At 39.1% G+C, this 21,028-nt stretch overlaps 1 protein-coding gene and 1 pseudogene across 1 annotated transcript; both read left to right on the forward strand.

The window, feature by feature from the left end:
* Positions 1–6,285: 6,285 nt before the first annotated feature.
* Positions 6,286–7,227, forward strand: LOC110258146 (olfactory receptor 4B1-like). Its single transcript, XM_021081303.2, has one exon. It carries the CDS (start codon positions 6,286–6,288, stop codon positions 7,225–7,227), a length of 942 nt encoding a protein of 313 aa, XP_020936962.2.
* Positions 7,228–12,122: 4,895 nt separating this feature from the next.
* On the forward strand, positions 12,123–13,171 carry LOC110258145 (olfactory receptor 4X2-like; annotated as a pseudogene).
* Positions 13,172–21,028: the final 7,857 nt, after the last annotated feature.

The following is a 21,028-nucleotide window of genomic DNA, read 5'->3' on the forward strand; positions in this document are numbered from 1 at the left end:
CTAACTAGCCACTATATTCCTTTTGATTGCTGAACTCAATATATTAATGTTCAGAGTAATTATCGAAATGTAAGACCTTGGTAATGCCCATTTTATTAATTGATTTCTAGTATTGTATTTCCATTTTTTCCCCCCTCTGCGTTTCCCTACATTTGTAAATTAGTAGTATTCTGTGGTGGTATCATCTGTTTCCTCTTTCTTTGTATTTTGAGACTCTGCTTTAGATTTGTTGCTTTACGATTACCCTGAGACTTACAGAAAATATCTTCCAGATAAAGTAGTCCATTTTAAGCTGATGGCAACTTAACTTCGATTTCATATCAGAGATCCACATTTTTATACCCCTTTTATTATCTTGATATCACAATTTACCTTTTTAGATTGAGTTAAAAATGACTGTATCTGCAGTTATTATTAGTATTCTTTTCCTTTAATCTTTATAATATTGTTAAGTGTTTAATACCACCATCCTATTATAGAATTAGAGTTTCTAATTTTGACTGTTTTTTTCACCTTTTTCAATGTGTTGCGTACTTCTGTATGTTTACATGTCACCAAGTAGCATCTGTTCATTTTGTCTGGAGGGTTCTTTCGAGCTTTTTTTACAGTGCAGGTCTAATGCACTATAAAATGAACTCCTTAAACTTTTGCTTGTTTGAGAGAGTATTTAGCTTTATTTTTGAAGAACAATCTTACTGAATAAATATATGTGATTGACTTTTTTCCCCTCCAAACTTTAAATCTGTTTTTACACACTTTCCTACTCTATAGGCTTTCTTCTGAGAAACCTGCTGATAGCCTAATTGGCATTCTTTTGTGGGTTACAATCTTTTTTTTCCCTCTAGCTACCTTTAAAATTCCCTCTTTAATTTTGGGCAGTTCATGATATGTCTTGGAGAAGACTTTTTTCCATTGCATAAGCTATTTGTTTCTTGAACTAAGATCGTTCGAGTCTTCTCCTAGGTTTGGGAAATTCTCAGCTATCATTTCTTTTTTTCTTCTTCTTTTTTTTTTTTTTTTTTTTTTTTTTTTGTCTTTCTGCCTTTTCTAGGGCTGCACCTGTGGCATATGGAGGTTTCTAGGCTAGGGGTCAAATCAGAGCTGTAGCCACCGGCCTACACCAGAGCCACAGCAGTGTGGATCCGAGCCACGTTTGTGACCTACACCACAGATCTCAGCAACACCAGATCGTTAACCCACTGAGCAAGGCCAGGGATCAAATCCGCAACCTCATGGTTCCTAGTTGGATTCATTAACCACTGCGACACGAGGGAACTCCAGCTATTATTTCTTTAAATAGACTTCCTCCCCTTTCTTCCTCTTTTCTCCTTCTGAAACTCTTATTATTCTAATATTTGTATGTTTGATTGAATCCCATGAGCTTTCAAACACTCTTCTTCTTCCTTTTTTACTTTGTTCTCCTCTGATTGCGTTACTCAAAGTTCTTGTCTTATAGACCACTTATTCTGTCTTCTATTTGATCTACTCTGCTGTAGTGGTCTCTATTGCATTTTTCATTGCATTCATTTAATTCTTCAGCTACAGAGTTTCTTCCTTTTTTAAAAAAATGATTTTGATCTCTGTTAAATTTCTCATTTTGTTCATTGTATTTTCCCCTGATTTTGTTAATTTTTTTTTCATTGTGCACTTGTTTGCCTCATTGAATTTCTTCAAACAGCTATTCTGAAATCTTTATCAGCTCAACTGCAAGATTCTGTACTTTTGAGCTCAGTTATCAGAGAATTATTATTCTCTTCTGGTGAAAAGATGTTGCCTTGACACTTCATGTTCCTTGTAGTGTTGCCTTGCTGCTTCTGCTTTTGAAGTTTCAGATATCTCCTTGAATCTACACTAGTTCCCTTCAGATGGGGGTAACTGTTCATCCAGTTACATCCGGTGTTTTTCTTTGCATTAGCACACTTTACTTTATACTCCTTGCTCCCTCTTGTGGTGGAATCCTGAAGCTGTTTGTCTTTGGTTACAACTCACCAGGCTGGCTGACTAAAATCTCTCTTTTATTTTCAGAAGGTGATGCTATATAGCTCAAGTTTGGGGTTTCTCCCTTGCCCACAGATCCTCATCTGTTTTCCTGATAGCACTTCTCATACTGAACCCCATCTTTTTATTTTTAAATCAAAGTACAGTTGATTTATGGTGTCGTGTTAATTCCTTCTGAAGAGCAAAGTGATTTAATTATGCATATACACACACACTCTTTTTTTAAAAATATTCTTTTCTACTATGGTTTATCCTAGGACATTGAATATAGTTCTCTGTGCTACAATGTAGCACCTTGTTGATTATGCCCTTCATGTATAATAGCTTACACCTGCCAACCCCTAATCCCACTCCTTCCCTCTCCCAACCCCCTCCCTCCTGGTAACCACAAGTTTGTTCTCTATGTCTGTAAACCTATTTCTGTTTTGCAGATAGGTGCTTTTGTGTCATATTTCAAGTGACATCATATGTCATTTGTCCTTCTGACTTCTTTTTTTTTAATTTTATTTTTAATAGGTTTTTTTTTTTTTTTTTTTTTTGTCTTTTTGCCATTTCTTGGGCTGCTCCCGCAGCATATGGAGGTTCCCAGGCTAGGGGTTGAATCAGAACTGTAGCTGCCAGCCTATGCCAGAGTCACAGCAATGCAGGATCTGAGCCGCATATGCGACCTACACCACAGCTCTCAGCAACGCCGGATCATTAACCCACTGAGCAAGGGCAGGGATCGAACCTGCAACCTCATGGTTCCTAGTCAGATTCATTAACCACTGTGCCACGACGGGAACTCCTGACTTAACTTCTCTTAGTATTATAATCTTTAGTTCCCTCCATGTTACTGTGAATGGCATTGTTTCATTCTTTTTTAAGGCTGAGTAGTATTCCATTGTATATATGTACCACATCTTCTTTATCTATTCATATATTGCTGAACATATAAATGAGCTGTTTGTATATTTTGGAAATTAAGGCCTTATATTGCATCATTTTCAAATATTTTATCCCAGTCCATAGTTTGTCTTTTCTTTTTGTTTATGTTTTCCTTTTCTGTGAAAAAGCTTATAAGTTTGATTATGTCCCATTTGTTTATTTTTGCTGATCTAAGAAAACATTGCTATAATTTATGTTAATGTTTTGTCTATATTTTCTTCTAGTTTAATGGTGTCATATCATATGTTTAATTCCTTAAGTCATTTGAATTGACTTTTATATATGGTGTGAGGGTGTGTTCTAACTTCATTGATTTTCATGTGGTTGTCCAACTTTCCCAGCACCACTTGCTGAAGAGACTTTTGCCTCCTTTGTCAAAGATGAATTGACCATAGATGTGTGGGTTTTTTTCTATGCTCGCTATTCTGTTGCATTGATCCCTATGTCTGTTTTTGTACAAATACCATGGTGTTTTGACTGTGGTAGCTTTGTAATATTGTCTGAAGTCTGGGAGGGTTATGCCTCCTGCCTCCCCCACTACCCCCAGGATTGCTTTGGCAATTCTGGGTCTTTTATGGTTCTGTATAATCCTATGGTTTCATAGGATTATTGGTTCTAACTATGTGGGAAATGTCATGGGTAATTTGATAGGGATTGCATTAAATTTGTAGATTGCTTTTAGTGGTATGGCCATTTTAGCAATATTAATTTATCCAATCTAAGATTATGGGACTAAAAAAAGTATATAATGATAAATGAGTCAATCCAATAAGAGAAGGTAACACTTAAAAAAATTTATGCATCTGACATAGGAATACCTAAATGTATATCAAAATACTAATAGTTCTGAAGGGAGAAATGGATAGCAATATAATAGTAGTTGGGAATAGCAATATTCATATTTTAACAATGGCTAGATCTCTAAAAGAAATCAATAAAAAACACTGGAATTAAAGTACACATTGCATCAAATGGATTTAATACAGTTTAAAATTTTTTTTCATCCAATAGCAGCAATACAGATTCTTAAGTGTACATGAAACATTCTCTAATGTACATCATAGGCCACAAACCAAGTCTTAAAAAATTTATGAAGTTCAAAATCTACCAATGTTCTCTTCTGACCACTATGGTATAAAACTAGAAGTCAGTTACAAGAAGAAACTGGAAAATTCACAAATGCATGGAGATTGAAAAAACATCCTCCTAAATAACTGATGATTCAAGGAAGAAACAAAAGAGAAATCAAAGCATGCCTTTAGACAAATGAAAAGGGAAATAAATATTCCCCTGATGAAGCAAGAGCAGTTATAAGAGAAAAGTTCATGGCGATAAATACCTACATTAAGAAAAAAGAAAGAACTCAAATAAACAACATTATTTTATACCTCAAGGAACTAGGGAAAAAAGAGCAAAAAAAGCTTAAAGTTAGCAGAAAGAAAGAAATAACAAAGGTCAGAGTGGAAAGAAATAAAATAAATGCTTAAAGACAGTGGAAAATATCACTGGAACTAAGAGCTGTTTTTTGAGAGATAAAAAAATAGACAAATCTTTTTCTAGACTTACCAAGAAAAAAAAGAGAGAGGACTCAAATCAGTAAAGGAGAAGTGAAACAAGAGAAATTGTAACTGAAACAATATAAATCCAAAGATAATAAGAGATAATCATGAATAATACTCATCAGTCAAAATGTTAGAGAATCTAGAAAATAGATGAATTCCTGGAAACATAAAGCCTATCAGAACTGAGTCATGAAGAATGGAAAATATAATAGATCTATTGCTAATAATAAGAGTGGATTAGAAATTAAAAAACTCCCAATAAACAAAAGCTCAGGACCAGATCACTTCACTGGTGATTTCTACCAAACATTTAGGTAGAATTAATACCAATCCTTTTCAAACTCCTCCACAAAACAGAAGATAAGGGAACACTTTGAAATTCACTTTATGAGTCCAGTCATGCCCTTATGACCAAAACAGGGCATGCAATAACACTACAAGAAAAGAAAATTACAGGTAATATCCTTGTGAGTACAGATGCAAAAATCATCAAAAAGTTATGGCAAACAGAATTTAACAATTCATTAAAATGAGCGTATGCTATGTAAAATGGCATTTATTCCTGGGATAGAAGGGTGGTTCATCATTTGTGAATCTATTGATACACCACATTGACAAATGAAGTATAAAAATCAAGTGCAAAAAGATATGAAAAAAGCATTTGATAAAATTCAACATCCATTCATTTTAAAAACTCTCAAAGACTAGGTATAGAGAAAATGTACCTAACATAATAAAAAAGTGTATATATGACAAGCCTACCGCTTAGATCATAGTCAATGGTGAAAAGCTATAAGCTTTTCCTCTAAAGTCAGAAATAAGACAAGGATGCCCACCTTCATTCCTTGATTCAATATAATCTTAGCCAGACCAGTTAGTCAAGCAAAAAAGTAAATGCATACAAATCAGAAGGAAGGAAGTAAAACTGTTTCTATTTTCAGATGACATATATGTAGAAAACTCTATAGAATCCATTATAGCACCTGAGAAACAAATTTGGTTAAGTTGCAGGATACAAAACCAATGTACAAAAATCAGTTGCACTTTTAAACACGTGTAAGGAACAATCCAAAAGAGAAATACAGAAATCTTATTTACAATTTCACAAAAGTATAAGATACTTAGCATAATTTTAACCAAATGGTGAAAGATTGGTACACTGAAAGTTATGAAACATTGATGAAAGTAATTGAAGAGAGATATTCCTTGCTCATGGATTGGAAGAATTAATATTAAAATGTTCATATTACCCAAAGCAATTTACAGATCCCGTGTAATCCCTATCATAATTTCAATGGCATTTTTCACTGAAAAATGTATGTTGGTAACAGAGTAAAGATCTTCAATGTCCTCACTAAAAGAAAAAGATAAATATTTGAGATTCTAAGTGTGTTAATTAATTGGAGGGTGTGATCCTTTCACAGTGTAGAGTATGATAAACCACCAGCATGTACACTTTAAATATTGTGTAATTTTAACAATTATACCAAGTAAGTAAGCTGAAAATAAAGGAAAATCCAAAGAGAAGAAGAAAAAGAGATAATACTAAAAAATGCAATGGTGATAATAAAAAATGTAGGCTATGAACTTGAATGAAACCTAAATCAGAATATCTTGTGATGGCTTTGGATTTCTAGCATTTAATGCGGAATGAGTATAGATAGGCTGGATAAAGTGTTGGTTGCAAGTGTATATTGTATAGTGGTTTATATAGTGTAACATGCTATATCTGAGGTGAATTAGTTACAGTCAGTGTTTTATTGCAGGCCTCTGATTACCTCCTGTCAAGCACACCTGAATGGATTCCATGGCAACTACAAATAATGTGACCGAGTTGATTATCACTGGTCTTTTTGAGGATCCAGAGGTGCAGAGGGTGTGCTTTGCAGTGTTTCTTCCTGTGTACCTGGCCACAGTGGTGGGCAATGGCCTCATTGTTCTGACAGTCAAAGTCAGTCAGAGTCTGCATTCCCCCATGTACTTCTTCCTGAGTTACCTGTCCCTGGTGGAGATCAGCTACTCCTCTACTGTCGCCCCCAAGTTCATCGCAGACTTGCTTTCCAAGGTTAAGACCATCTCCCTGGAGGGCTGTGTGGCTCAGATATTCTTCTTTCACTTCTTTGGAGTTGCCGAGACATTCCTGCTCACAGTAATGGCCTATGACCGCTATGTGGCCATCTGCAAACCCCTGCACTACACAGTCATCATGAGCCGGGCTGTGTGTCACCGTCTGGTGGCTGGTTCCTGGCTGGGGGGCTTTTTTCACTCCATGGTTCAGATTATTGTCACAGTCCGATTGCCCTTCTGTGGTCCCAATGTGATTGACCACTACTTCTGTGACCTCCACCCCTTATTCAAGCTCGCCTGCACTGACACCTCTGTGGAGGGGCTTATTGTGTTGGCCAACAGTGGATTATTCTCTATCTTCTCCTTTCTCGTCTTGGTGTCCTCCTATATCGTCATCCTGGTCAACTTGAGGAACCATTCTGCAGAGGGAAGGCGCAAAGCCCTCTCCACCTGTGCCTCTCACGTCACGGTGGTCGTGTTGTTCTTTGGACCTGCCATCTTCCTCTACATGTGGCCCCCTTCCACCTTCACCGAGGACAAACTGGTGGCCGTGTTCTACACAGTGGTCACCCCCATGCTGAACCCCATCATCTACACCCTCAGAAATGCAGAGGTGAAAATCGCTGTGAGGAGGTTGTGGGGTAAGAAAGTGAACTCAGGGTTGGAACAATAATGAAAACCTTAAAAAAAATTAGTATATGTTTGGTGACAAAATATACCTTCTGATTTTAGTCAACTATGAAGAATAGAACAAAAGTTCCCCTATTCATGGTTTTGTTTTTGTTTTTGTTTTTTTTTTTTGGTTTTTTTTGTAGATGAGCCTTTATATTCCATAATATAAATCAGAATGCTTTCATAGCCATTTGTATTTTGGGGAATGTTGAAAATTGATCTGCTTCACTTCTGCATGGTCTTTAGTGTAAAGGGCATCAACTTTAGCAAGTGATTACTTGGACTGGAATCCCACCTCTATCATCTTCTACCTTTGCAGCCTTGAGTTCATTCACTTTAGCCCTCAGTGGTAGCATGCTATAGTATGTGGGGAGATTGTGGTGCTGGGAGAAAGAAGTTTATGATTTGTTCTTTCCCTCGCTATCAATGTGATCTTATGGGAGTACCTTGAAGGTTTTCTACTTCATTTTGATTTCCCTACTTTATTAACCTGATTCCAATGTGTACAGTTGCACAGTAGGAGCTTTGTTTCGTGGGAGTAGGGCACTGTTAGCAATGAAATGGTCTGTGGGAGGTGAAATATAATAAAGCTATTAGTATCCACGAATGTCTTAACCGGAGCAATTTTATACGACCCTTCCCTTTCTAGACAGTTATCTAGGCATTGAGTTATGGCTTAAGCCAAATCTAACCTGTTGCCTATTTCAGTATGCCTGAAAGGATTTTACATTTTTAAATGGTTGAAAAAAATTAAAGTAGGATAGTATTTTGTGATACAATAAAAATTATATGAAATTCAAATTTTATTGCCCATATACAGGATTTTAGTGGACTCTAGTCATGCCCATTATTTTACTTTTCATCTATGGCAGTTTTTGTGTTACGACAGTATGCTTGTGATAGAGACTGTATGGTCTGCAAAGCCTAAATATTGTCTATGCAACACTACTGAAAACTTGCCAGCCCCTGGTTTAAGCCACAGTAACAATTATTAACTCCTCCGCACAAAATTTGGAGGTCATTGATTGCAGGGTTTTTTGTTATTCCTAAGATGCCCAAGTATGCATCTTCTTGGTGCCCCTTCTAATCTCTTGGCTGTCTGCTCATGGCTGTAAGATGTCTATGGCAGCTTGAGGTATTATATGCTCACGCAGGGGATGGAAGGGCTCTCATTTTATTTGAGGAGTATTTCCAAGGACCTCTCCAGAACATTCTTGTTTTGTTCTTATTGAGCAGAACTAGGTCACATGTCTGTACCTAGATGCAAATGAGACCAAGATAGTGAGTAGTGGCAGAAACATTAAAAGAATAAACTGACCAATTCATCTCATCATTTTAACTTGCAAAATAACTTTTCATAAGAAGAAGTATGTGTAGTTATAGCTCTACTTTTTTTTTTTTTTCATCTTTTTAGGGCCGCACCTGTGGCATATGGAAGTTCCCAGGCTAGGGGTCAAATCGAAGCCACAGCCACAGTAACGCAGGATCCGAGCAGCATCTGTGACCTACACCACAGCTCATGGCAATGCCAGATCCTTAACCCACTGAGCAAGGCCAGGGGATCAAACCTGTGTCCTGATGGATGCTAGTCAGATTCATTTTCACTGAGCCACGACGGGAACTCCTGTTTCAACTTTAATTTTAATCAAGGCTGAATTAATGACATTTGTGAGTAGCACTGGTGTAGAGCATGTTGATTTTGTGAAGTGCCATTATGGCCTTTGTAAGAACTTTCATTACAGAAAATTTAGTAAATATACTGATGTGGTCAAAGGAGATTAATAAACTCACATGTAACCAACATCCATTTAAATAAATACCAATCCGGATATTTTGTTTTATCTTTAGCAGGATATTTCAATAGCAATAGTATTGTGATTTGGGCTCAGATAATCTTTTCTGGAGTTCCCGCCATGGTGCAGTGGGTTAAGAATCTCACTGCAGCAGCTTGTGTCACCGCAGAGGTTTGATCCCCAGCTCAGTGCAGAGGGTTAAAGGATCTGGTATTGCCATAGTTGCGGCGTAGGTTACAGATGCTGCTCGGATTCAGTCCCTGGCCCAGGAACGTCCATATGCCATGAGTGTAACTATATACATTAAAAAGAAAACTTTGCTGTGAGGGTCTTCCTGTGGATTGTAGAATGTTTTTTATAGCTTTTCTGGGCTCTCCTCACTAGATGCTTGGAGTGCCTTCTCCCCACCCAGGTTGGGACAATAAAAAATGTCCCTCCAGATATTGCCAAATACCCTGTCAGAGGCAAAATCACCCATGGTTGAGAACTACTGTTCTATACCTTTATCCACATTAAAGCCAAGGAGAAGTACTATTTCAGTTTTCTGATACTTAAGGCCCTTATTCCTTGGACGAATCCTTGTAATGGTGTCATTTCACGTAAAGCCCCATGGGTGAGTTTGCCATAAGCAAGAGCTGTGTCCAAATGACCTGTGAAGAGCATAGAGCCCCAAAGCCTAAGGGCCCTGTGAATATCGGCTGAAATTAATTTAACATTTCCTATTGATTTCTGAAGTCATGTTTCCTACAGAGACGTCTGAGATGTTAGTATCCAGGTCCTGCTTCCCAGGAGGCTGTCTGCCTGATGAGGAAGGGGAGCCTGGCTCTCTGGGGACCCACCTGCTCTCACTTGATCATCATGCCTTCCCCCTGGTGTCTCTCCAGCAGAGTGAACGCAAGGCTGAGCTGCCAGAATTCTTATTTCTCTATGGAACACATGGGAGGCAAGTCTACTATGTTCTTGGTCTAAGTCAGGTGGAGCAGATCCAGTGGCTTAGTCTCAGCATTCCCAAGCCTAAGGCTGTCGGGGGAACAGATCCTCCATCTGGAAACTTCTGAGATGTAGGAGTTCTGATTAGTAGCTTGGCTTTACTGCTTTCTGACTAGCTAACTGGGAAACCCGCACAAGCTGAGGGCTTTTCTCAGGGCACAATAGTGTCTTTCTGTGGTCAGAACAGAAATAGGAACTGTGGTGAGAACAGCAAAGTTACAGAAACACTGGGGTGAGCATGTGTGTATTTTGTTTTGTAAGCATGTGTGTATTTTGCATGTGATGATTACAATTCCACTTTGAAAGCAAAGAGAATGTTGCAGAAGCCCATAGCTTTTTGCAAAGTGCTCTCACAGTGGTCTGGTCTTTGCCCGAGGCAAGTAGAGTGATAGATACTGGAATTCAGGGATGAAGAAGACATGACTATATGCTTTGTTCTTTTAATATTTAGTGAACACCAACAATGTACCAAATAAGTGCTAAGAAGGCTAGGGAAGATCTATACCCACAGTTTTCTTCATTCTGTGTTCATTCAGGAAATGCTATTTCCTGAAGCTGCTTCAGTTAGCACTGGAGATGAAGTGTTGAGCAAGATATCATTCCTTCCTTGAGCACGTTTACAATTTAGAGGGGCAGATGGTCACTTAACACAATTATGATTCAATGAGTAACGTGCTGTAATTCCACGGGGTCCTAGGAGAAGAAAAACTGACTATAAGGACATGTGGATTGGGAAGATGGATTTTCTGTCTCTGAGAAGCTTCCCAGGCAGCACAGTGGATGAATATTTAACTTCTGCTGGGATGGGGTGGGACAAAGATGTATGGCTTCTACCTGTGAGGTAGGTCTTATCTCCATGGTACAGTTTGGCTCTTGAGTCTCTGAGAGGTTAAAGAGATTTCTAGGGATCACTAAGATACCACTGGAAGAAACCAGGATGTAAATCCAAGAGTCTGGACTGACAGCAGTGCTTTCTTTCATGAGTGATTTGGTGAAATTCCCAAGTGAATCTGAGAGTTTATGGCTGTTCTCTGACTTCTCTTGGTTTCTGCAGTCATGAACTCTATTAGTGATGTCCTTGTGGTGGTGGCTTAATCACCTGGGCATGTCCTTTTTGTTAAGGGAAGGAAGCTTGTGGCATGGGTGGGTATCATGTGACCCCTGATCTCAGGTGCCCTGGATGCTGACTGTATTGGGGATGTCTTGATACCAACTGATATCAGTCACCTTGGACAAAGTCCAGTATGGATGAAGATAGACTGCTAATAAGTCAGTGACCAGTCTTGGTGATGCTTTGAAGTGTTGGAAGGCTGGACTTCAGAGAAGGATGTGTCACAGCCATGAGCGTGCAGCCTGGGTGAGAAGTGCTTTGTACTTCTATTGCCACTGGAGGGAAATGAAGGTAGCAGTGAAGAGGAGAATTGAGAATGAGTTGTAACTGGACCTTTGGAAGGAACTAGGTCACCTAATGGCCAAGAGTAGAAGGAAATAATTGGGAGGAGAAGAAGAAATAAGAGTGGGTACTGAGTGTCAAGGGACATGTCTTCAGAAGACTCAGAAGGGTATATGGAGAGGTGAGAATCCTATTCTGCAAACCAAAAATGGAAAAGGAACAAACGGAAGCTGCCAGCAAAAGACGAAAGGATTCAAATGCAATAGAGAGACAGTTGTCATGGAGACAGCAACACTGTCCTTGCAGCCCTACATCACCCAATGGGGCACTCAATCTTTGTAATAGGTTTTTCCTCCCTCTCATCTGTTTCCACAAGTCCAACCTGTACGTAGAAAGTGATTTTTACTTTCCAGTTGACTAACATTCCTAATGATTCCGCATTGTCCCCTGAGTAAACCTGAAAATCCCAATAGTCCTTTATGAACTGGACCTAGAATTTCTTTTTAGCTTTATGGTTACTGTTCTCCAGTTTATTCCAGACCCATTCAATACATTTTCAAAGCCTTTCTCTTTTCTTAGAATTCTCTTCCCTTCTTCTTTGTATAACTTAACTCCTACTCATCCTTCTGTATCCAGCTTACAAGTTTCTCAGACATGAAAGAGATTATTATATAATTCACCATCCTAATGTAGGAGTCTTCTTTTGTATCATTTCAGATCTCTCTACCTAAAATATTGCCTCCTGGTGGTGACATCATGGCTAACACACACAATGTGACAGAATTTATTTTTTGGGACTTTTTCCCAATCCGAAGGTGCAGAAAATCTGCTTTGTGATATTTCTGCTCTTGAACACAGCCATTGTGCTGGGGAATTTCATCACTGTGCTCACCGTCATGACCAGCAGAAGCCTCGGCTCCCCCATGTACTTCTTCCTCAGCTCCCTGTCCTTTGTGGAGATCTGCTACTCCTCTACCACAGCCCCCAAACTCATCTCAGATTTGCTGGCTGAAAGAAAAGCTATATCTCTGTGGGGCTGCATGTCACAGGTTTTCTTTACCCATTTCTTTGGTGGAGTTGAGATGTTCTTGCTCACTGTGATGGCCTATGACCGCTACGTGGCCATCTGTAACCCCCTCAACTATGCCACCATCATGAACAGGCAGGTGTGTGCCTTCCTGGTGGGAGTAGCAGGCACAGGGGCCTTTGTGCATTCCTCGGCCCAAATCCTCCTCATTTTCCGCCTGCCCTTCTGTGGCCCCAACATGATTGATCACTACTTCTGTGATGTGCTTCCCCTGCTCAAGCTTGCCTGCTCTGATACCTTCCTGATTGGTCTGCTGATGGTTGCCAATGGGGGGACCCTGTCTGTGGTCAGCTTCCTGGTCCTTTTGGTCTCCTACGCGGTCATCTTGCTCCATCTGAGGACTCAAAGCTCTGAGGGGCGGCGCAAGGCCCTCTCCACCTGTGGGTCCCACATCGCCGTGGTTACCCTGTTCTTTGGGCCCTGCCTCTTCATCTATCTGAGGCCTTCCACCATCCTGCCTGTGGACAAGGTGGTAGCTGTGTTCTACACAGTGATCACCCCACTCCTGAACCCTGTCATCTACTCCTTGAGAAATGCCGAGATGAAGAAAGCCGTGAAGAGGCTGTGGATCAGGACAGTGAAACTAGAGGAGAAATAGAGTCTGAGTCTTGGTGTTGATCCTTGGGTTTAGAATGATGTTGAGTCCAAACTGAAGGGACAGAGTGGGACGAAAGACAGATGCCAGGACTTGTTAGTTCTAGAATTTTTCTAACAGGTTCCCATTTTCAACAGCTTCACTGTAATCACTTGCCAAATGTTTTCTCTTATTGTTACTTGACTAACCATTTTTATGATAGATGTTTAGATTTTTTTATGATTTTTTTATTACTATAAGTAACAATGGGCTAAGTTTCTTTAATGGAAATCCTTAAATATTTTTAAAGCTCCTTTGCTATCGTACATTTACTCTGTTAAAATTTACAGTAAATTTTGATGCGTGGTGTTAAATCAATTCTCAGAGTGGTTGTAATCCAACACTGCCATTAAACTCTTTTTTTTATAAGAAATAAGATTTTACTTAGTCTCAAAATATCTCCCTACAAAATATTTATTAATCGCAAAAGGTTAAATTTGACTTTATAATCGGGAAATCTGGAAGACATTCCCTGAAACACCTATATGTTTATGGTACTTAGATTGAGAGACACGGAATGTCATTACTGTGACATTCCTACCAAAAATATGTAACCTCAGGAGTTCCCATTGTGGCACAGCAGAGATGAATCTGACTAGTATCCATGAGGATGCAGGTTTGATCACTGGCCTTGCTCAGTGGGTCGGGGATCCGGTGTTGACGTGAGCTGTGGTGTAGTTTGCAGATGCAGCTCAGATCCCATGTTGCTGTGGCTGTGGCTCAGGCTGGCAGCTGTAGCTCTGATTTGACTCTTCACCTGGGAACTTCCACATGCCATGGGTGATGCCTTAAAAAGAAAAAAAAAGTAATGTTAGTTTAATTTTGAAAACTGTCAGTTAAGCCCAAACCAAACAATATTTTGCAAAGAGAGTGGTCAAGATGATAGAATAGGAGGATGCTGGGCTCACCTATCTTCATGAACATATCAAAGCTCTAACTACAAATATAGTGATTTGTACTGAAATCTACCAGAGGACTAGCAGGATAACTCTTCTACAACCAAATCTGTAAAGAAATATTTACTGAATTCTGGTAGGAATGGAAGAGAAGGGATCAGGACCCATAACCTCTGGTTGGGGGATCCAGCAGAGGAGGGTGATATCTCAGGCTTAGGGATCCTCCCTGGGGAGTGAGGGTTTCAAAGTACATATTAGGCACCTCAGCCCTTTGGTGTCCATACCAGGAAGACAAGACAAGCCCCCCCCCCCCTTAGCTGAAAAACCAGTTGAGATTACTGGAGGCTATAAGAAACTGAGACTATGCTCTTAAACACACACACACACACAGGCACACACATGCTCATGGGTGCTTACTCCCAGTCACAGTATAAGGCAGCAGGTAGAAAACTTCCTGGGGTTCTTGTTTGCCTGCCAGGACCATCTCAGTGTGCTGTCCAGCCCACAGCAGGCTCCTGCTTCACCCCTATTCCTCCTGGTGTTTCTCCTCATTAAGACAGAGGCTGCCATTGCCAATGAGGATGGGCACACTTTGGGTTAACAAAGCCAGTTTGGACCCTGGTCTTGCCTCTAATCAGGATAGAGGCAGCCATTGCCAACATATGTTTTGGGAGAGAGCAAGGCTGGCTCCAGAGTGGATACAGCCACTGCTAGAACACCTGCCCCTGCACACACTCTCTGAAGGGAAGGAGGCTAGCTTGGGTGGAAACCTCCATCCCCAGAGTGTGTCGTGTGCACACTTGACAGGGGATGGGGCAGGCTCAGTTGTGTGGCACCAACCCCCCAGGCCCCAACCCATCCTGTAATGAAGGTAGAAACACTGGGAAAAAAGTGAAACCAACACACTCCAGACATGTCCCAAACCAGGGTAGAGACTGACACCACACCTGGGAGAAACCCAATTCCCTAAGGGATCCCTCCCATAGTAGGGCAGTGAGGGCCATTGAGTGGACCGCCAAAGCCACTGGGCACACATAGACCACATAGGAATGCTCCCACCAAAGAATGTGCCTTCAAGATCAGGATAGGTGACTAAAACACTGCTTTCACAGAGAGAGAGTTAAACAAAAGGAGAAAACTGAAGGATACACTTCAAACAAAAGAAAAACAACAACTAAAAAAAAAAATCCCAAAGAACCTAAGCAAAACAGAGATAAATAATTTGCAATTCAAAAGATTGTAATAAGAATGCTAACTGAATTGGTAAAAGAACAGGCAAACACTGAGAATTTTAACAAAGATTTAGAAAATATAAAAAAGAGCTAGTTAAAGCTGAAGAATAAAATAACAGAAATGAAAAATGCAGTGAATCAACAGCAGAATTAGGTGATTCATAAGAATGAATAAGTGATTTGGTAGATAAAATAATGGAAGTCACTAAACCAGAACAGCAAAAAGAAAAACAAATTAAAAAAAATGAAAATAGTTTAAAGGACTTTTGTCACAGCATCAAATGTACCAACATTCATATTATATGGCTCCCAGAAGGAGAAGAGAGAAAGGGGTAGAAAATGTATTTGATGAAATTATATCTGAAAACTGAACTTGAAGAAGGAAATTGATATGGTGGTAAGGAATCACAGAGAATCCCAAACAAGATAAACCCAGAGAGCCACATGAGGACATAATTAAAATGGCAAAAGTTAAAAAGAGAATTCCAGAGTTCCCGTCGTGGCGCAGTGGTTAACGAATCCGACTAGGAACCATGAGGTTGCGGGTTCGGTCCCTGCCCTTGCTCAGTGGGTTAATGATCCGGCGTTGCCGTGAGCTCTGGTGTAGGTTGCAGATGCGGCTCGGATCCAGTGTTGCTGTGGCTCTTGCATAAGCCGGTGGCCACAGCTCCGATTCGACCCCTAGCCTGGGAACCTCCATATGCCGTGGGAGCAGCCCAAAGAAATAGCAAAAAAAAAGACAAAAAAAAAAAAAGAGAATTCCAAAGGCAGTAAAATAAAAAGAGCCACATATAAGGGTACCCCCGTAAGGGTAGCAGCTGATTTTTTCAGCAGAAACTTTGAAAGCCACAAGGGAGTGGTATGATATAGTGCCGAAAGGGAAAAACCTACAACCTATGATATTCTGCCATCAAAGTTATCATTGGAATTGAAAGAGAGATAAAGAGCAAAAATTAAAAGAACTCATTAATACTAAACTATCCTTAGTTATTATTAACTTCTTATTAACTAAGAAGTGTTAGAGGGTCTTCTTTAAGAGAAAAGAAAAGGCTACAACAAGAAATAAGAAATGATAGGAAGGGAAAAATCCCACTGGTAAAGGCAAATATACAATAAAGACTGTGGATCAACCACTTAAATAAGCTAGAGTGAAAGTTAAAAGACAAAAGTTATAAAATCAACTATAACTATGATAAATAGTTAAAGGAAAGACATGAAGATGTAAAATATGACATCAAAAATATGGGGGAGGAGTAAAAATTATAATTCTAAAATTGAGATTTGTAGCATGTTTAAACTTCAATAACTATCAATTTAAAACAAGTAGATAAAATTATAGGTCATTGTGCCTGAACTCAATGATAACCACAAATAAAAAAACTATGGTAGATACACAAAAGTAGAGAGAAAGGAACACAAACATAACACTAAAGAAAATCATCAAACTACAAGGGAAGAGACTAAAAGAAGAAAAGAACAGAGAAGAACAACAACCAGAAAACAACAAAATCACCATAAGCCCATACCTATTAAGAAACACTTTAAATATCCATAGACAAAATGCTCCAATCAAAAGCCATTGGGTGGTTATTTGGATAAAATAAAGACCCATCCATTTACTGCCCAAGAGACTCACTTCAGTGCTAAAGACAACCACACCCACTGAGAGTGAGGGGATGAAATAAGGTATTCCACGCCAGTGGAAATGAAAAGAAAGTTGGGGTAGCAATTTACATAACAGACAAAGTAGACCTTAAAACAAAATCTGTAATAAAGGACAAAGAAGGACATTATATAATGATAAAGGGATCATTACAAGAAGAAGAAATAACATTCATAAACATAAGTGTCGAGTACAGGAACATCCAAATAAATAAATATTAACATAAAGGGAGGAATGAATAATAATACAATAATAGGAGGGGACTTTAACACCCCACTTACATCAATGGACAGAACATCCAGATGTTTAACATCCATTTAACATCCTATCCACCCTCCAATGCCCATTTGCAATGCTCCTGCCTTTCGGAAGCTTTCAGGATTATCCCAAGCAGATATGTCTTCTTCCCTCTTTGAATTCCCATGGCACTCAGAATCTTTTCAAGCTTTTACTACCTATATTTCAGTGTTTTATTTCCTTACCCTCCTTCCCCCCAGCTGTCACTCTCTTGGGAATATGTTATGAATCTTAACTTATATCTAGCTCTAAATGATATACAATGAAACAATAAACATTTGGTCAGTTAAATTTCTGAACGTCAGTAGTGCTTTAGACTATATGTGACTAATGGTTATTACATCTATTTTCATCTCAATTATCTGAATAATATACTAACATTATACCACTAAGACCAACCAATAATCACTGAGAATTGTTTCAGAGAATAAATATATGTGCAAAAAAAGAGCATGTATTGTGTGAATATTTTACTATTAACCAAGAGACTTCCAATTTTACCACTAACCAAGAATATTTTAATCTCATTTCATCCCAGAACACTCAGCTGATGTAGGTATGAGTCTCCTGTTTTATAAAGAGACTGAGGCTGTGGGAGGTCATTGCTTTGATACTGGTCACAGAGTTAGTAACTCCCAGTGTCTGAGTTCAAACCCAGGACTGCCTGATTTCTAGGCTCTTGCTCTCCCTGTGCATTCCTCTGCTTCTCTTTAAAGATCATCAGAATGCTGACATAGCTAAGCCTCTGAATTCTAAATCTGAGGTCTCATAATCTCCTTATTGTCAGGCATTTTTCCATGAAATCATTTTAATGTAAGGGATCTTTTTTTAATATAGCATGTACTGCCTTATGATGTTCACAAGTATTCCTGGGTCCACATAAAACCAGGGCCTGAGATACCAGATCTGGGAGTGGAGGGTAGGAAAGCAGCAAGATATGATAGTTCTGTTAGCTCAGCCTCCTGTTCTCATGACAGCAAAATCTGGTCACTGAACTGCCAGAGTTACCTAATATATGGGATCAAAACCCAATATATTGGTGAAGAAATTTTTTAAAATGCTGAAAAAAGGCAGCATTATTGAGAATAACATACATTTCAGAAAATGGGAAAAAGAAATCAAAAGATTAATGTGAATTGAGCATCCACCAATAATATTCCTAAAATTAGATCTCAGGGAAGACAAAGCTCACTTTACAGCTGAGAAAACTTCAGGGCAAGGACTCATCAGAAGCCCTTGATTTTGTTTTTTTGTTTTTTTTGGTAGCAGTTGTTTGCGAATAATGATTTAGAATCCAGAATTCCTCAGATACCTCCGGGATGGGTGCAGGGGCAGAGCAGGGGAGGATGGGAGGCAGCTGAACAGGTAGCTGTGGGATTTCAATAAAAGCCGCTGATTGTCTCATTAAAAATATGTTTTATATAAGATTTATGTTGATGAAAAACAGTCAAACCCTTAAAAAAGTTTAAACCTACTCCAATATGCTGTGTCTATACCTCTTTCTTGATTGGTCATAGTCAATCAAGTTTGGATGTGGAGTTGCAGACTTTAGGAAATGACTTCCATTCTGAGCAGGGGAAGCAAAGCCAAAGCTTCTTCTAAAAGTCATATCCAGAGAGTCAAGGAAAGAACCTCCCTGTTGAGAGTGAAGGTGTGCCTCAGAACACATAGCATGTCCCATTGGGGTGAATGCCCTTGAACATGTGGCATTGACTCAGCCCAGCCTGAAACTGCCTCCACTCCTGGGATGATGAAACTCTTGTGTCTTTCTATTATGGTTGCAGACTGTGGCATAAGACTTATGGCATTGAGTCTTCCTCGTAATCTTTTTCTTTTTTTTTAATTTGTGAGTCACAAAGGAAATAGAAATACCTTCTAGTCTGACCTCCTTGCCCATTAGATATTCCAAGTTTTATGATTCTTTGTACTTAAAATTTAATAAAAAATGTTTTGAAATAAATAGAAATAGAGAAGAACCTGGAAATAAAGCCCTTGCATGCTATCTCCCACTTGACTCTGACATGCAACAATTGAGATCTAATAATACTTGATATTAAATAAGCACCTACTAAGAAACTGCATCAAATACTTCTACACTCTCTCACTGTCGCCATCTTAGGTGGTGTGTAGTATCATCACCAATCTGAAATATGTGGAGAGAGAGTTTCTGAGGTGTCAAGCAACTTGCCCAATGTCATTCAGCTAGGGAATGGGAGAACTGGAAATCAGTTTTACAGAATCTGCACCTAGATTCTTGCTGACTGTGATGGTGCTGCCCAGAGCAGTTTGCCCTTGATGGCCTAAACACCAACTGTGTTGTTCCAAGTACTTGGTCATTTGGTTTTACAGAAGAATGTCCTTGCTGAGTTTTTTTTTGGGGGGGGGATGGTGAAGAGTATCACAAAATACCAGCTAGAAACAACGAGCATGTTTTACACTTATCATAAGACCAAATAAAAATAAAATATGGTAGAATTTCTTTTTTGTGAAATATGCTTAGGTAACTTATCTGCTATCAACGTCTTTTTGGGGGTCATACATGGTGATTATATTATTTTTGGTTATAGCATTCCTTCAATGGCAGGACCTGGCTGGCTATTTCCAAGGCTGTTTCTCCTTTTTTGTCCTGTGGTTAAAGATAACCATCTGATCAAACCATTTTCAGACTTTTAGAAGGGAGTAGGAAAATGATTTTGTAGTAAAATACATATATTTTCTTCTGGGAATTTCTGGGAGCAGGAAATGCTTAATAAGCTTGGGCAGAATGTCCCAGGAGAGGACAATTATTTCCTGGTTCCCACCTCTGGCATTGTCATTGCTTATTGTTCTAATTTTCATGTGTATCTGAGTTTGGCTCCTCTGAGTGAAACCCCTTTGTGCCAACCTCAGTGAGTATATGCCAAAGGCATTTTGGTTCTTCCTCTCAGTCTTCCGTCAATCCTGTATCAGGATACTAAGTCCCTGGGAGATGTAGGAACTGGAGCTTATTTAAGACCTTATAATACATGATGGAGGACTCTCTGGACTCTTCTGCTAGTAACAAATATAATTTGACTTTTTTTGCTACCACAGTAACAGAATGACTGTTGATACAAAGGGTGCTCAAATATAGGTCTGTGGGATTTCACTTTCCTTATCCCCACCGTCTAAAATACTGCCCTTGACAGTGAACCAGAGATAACAATCAGTGTCCTCCCGTCACTGATGTGCTCACTGTAGCCTTACTGCAGGTTTCCAAGGTTATTGTCAGGCCCAGAAGAGAAGTCCTGCCCATATAAAATGAGAAAATTAATAAAATGTATTTCCAAAGGTGACTGTGTTGAGATTTAAACTGATATATGCAAGGAGGTAAGCCTCTGTCTGGCACATATTAGTGTAAGTAAATATTAGCTCTTTGACATAAGATTATGTGCAGTTGTGAAGTCCTATATATGTATAATTTTTTAAGCCCTATAAGTATCATTTATTCCTTCAATCTGGAAATATACATTGAGCGCCTGCAATGTGTCAGGCAATGTTCTAAGCACTCAGCATGCATTAGAGAAGAAAAGAGACAGTGAACCTTGCCCATGGAGCTCATATTCTAGTAAGGGGAGGCAGACAATAAAATATCAATAGAATAAATTAATTATATTCTATATTTGAAAGCAGCCTGTGCTATGGAAAGAAGAAAAAGCAAAGCATAGCAAAAGGGGCTGGGTGTGTGCTGAGAGGTTGCAGTTTTAGCTTTCTTTTTAAAAAAATTTTCAATAAAGTATAGTTGATTTACAGTGTTCTGTCAATTTCTGCTATACAGAAAAGTGTCCTAGATATATAT

Source organism: Sus scrofa, chromosome 2 (assembly GCF_054392235.1).
Source record: "Sus scrofa isolate SSC_HxYL_T2T_F1_AM1 chromosome 2, Sscrofa_HxYL_maternal_Yorkshire_Landrace_v2.0, whole genome shotgun sequence".
In the NCBI taxonomy this organism is placed as follows: Eukaryota; Metazoa; Chordata; class Mammalia; order Artiodactyla; family Suidae; genus Sus; species Sus scrofa.

Excerpts from the sequence above, each read along its gene's own strand:
- LOC110258146 (XM_021081303.2), top strand. The coding sequence starts at position 6,286 with ATGGATTCCATGGCAACTACAAATAATGTGACCGAGTTGATTATCACT.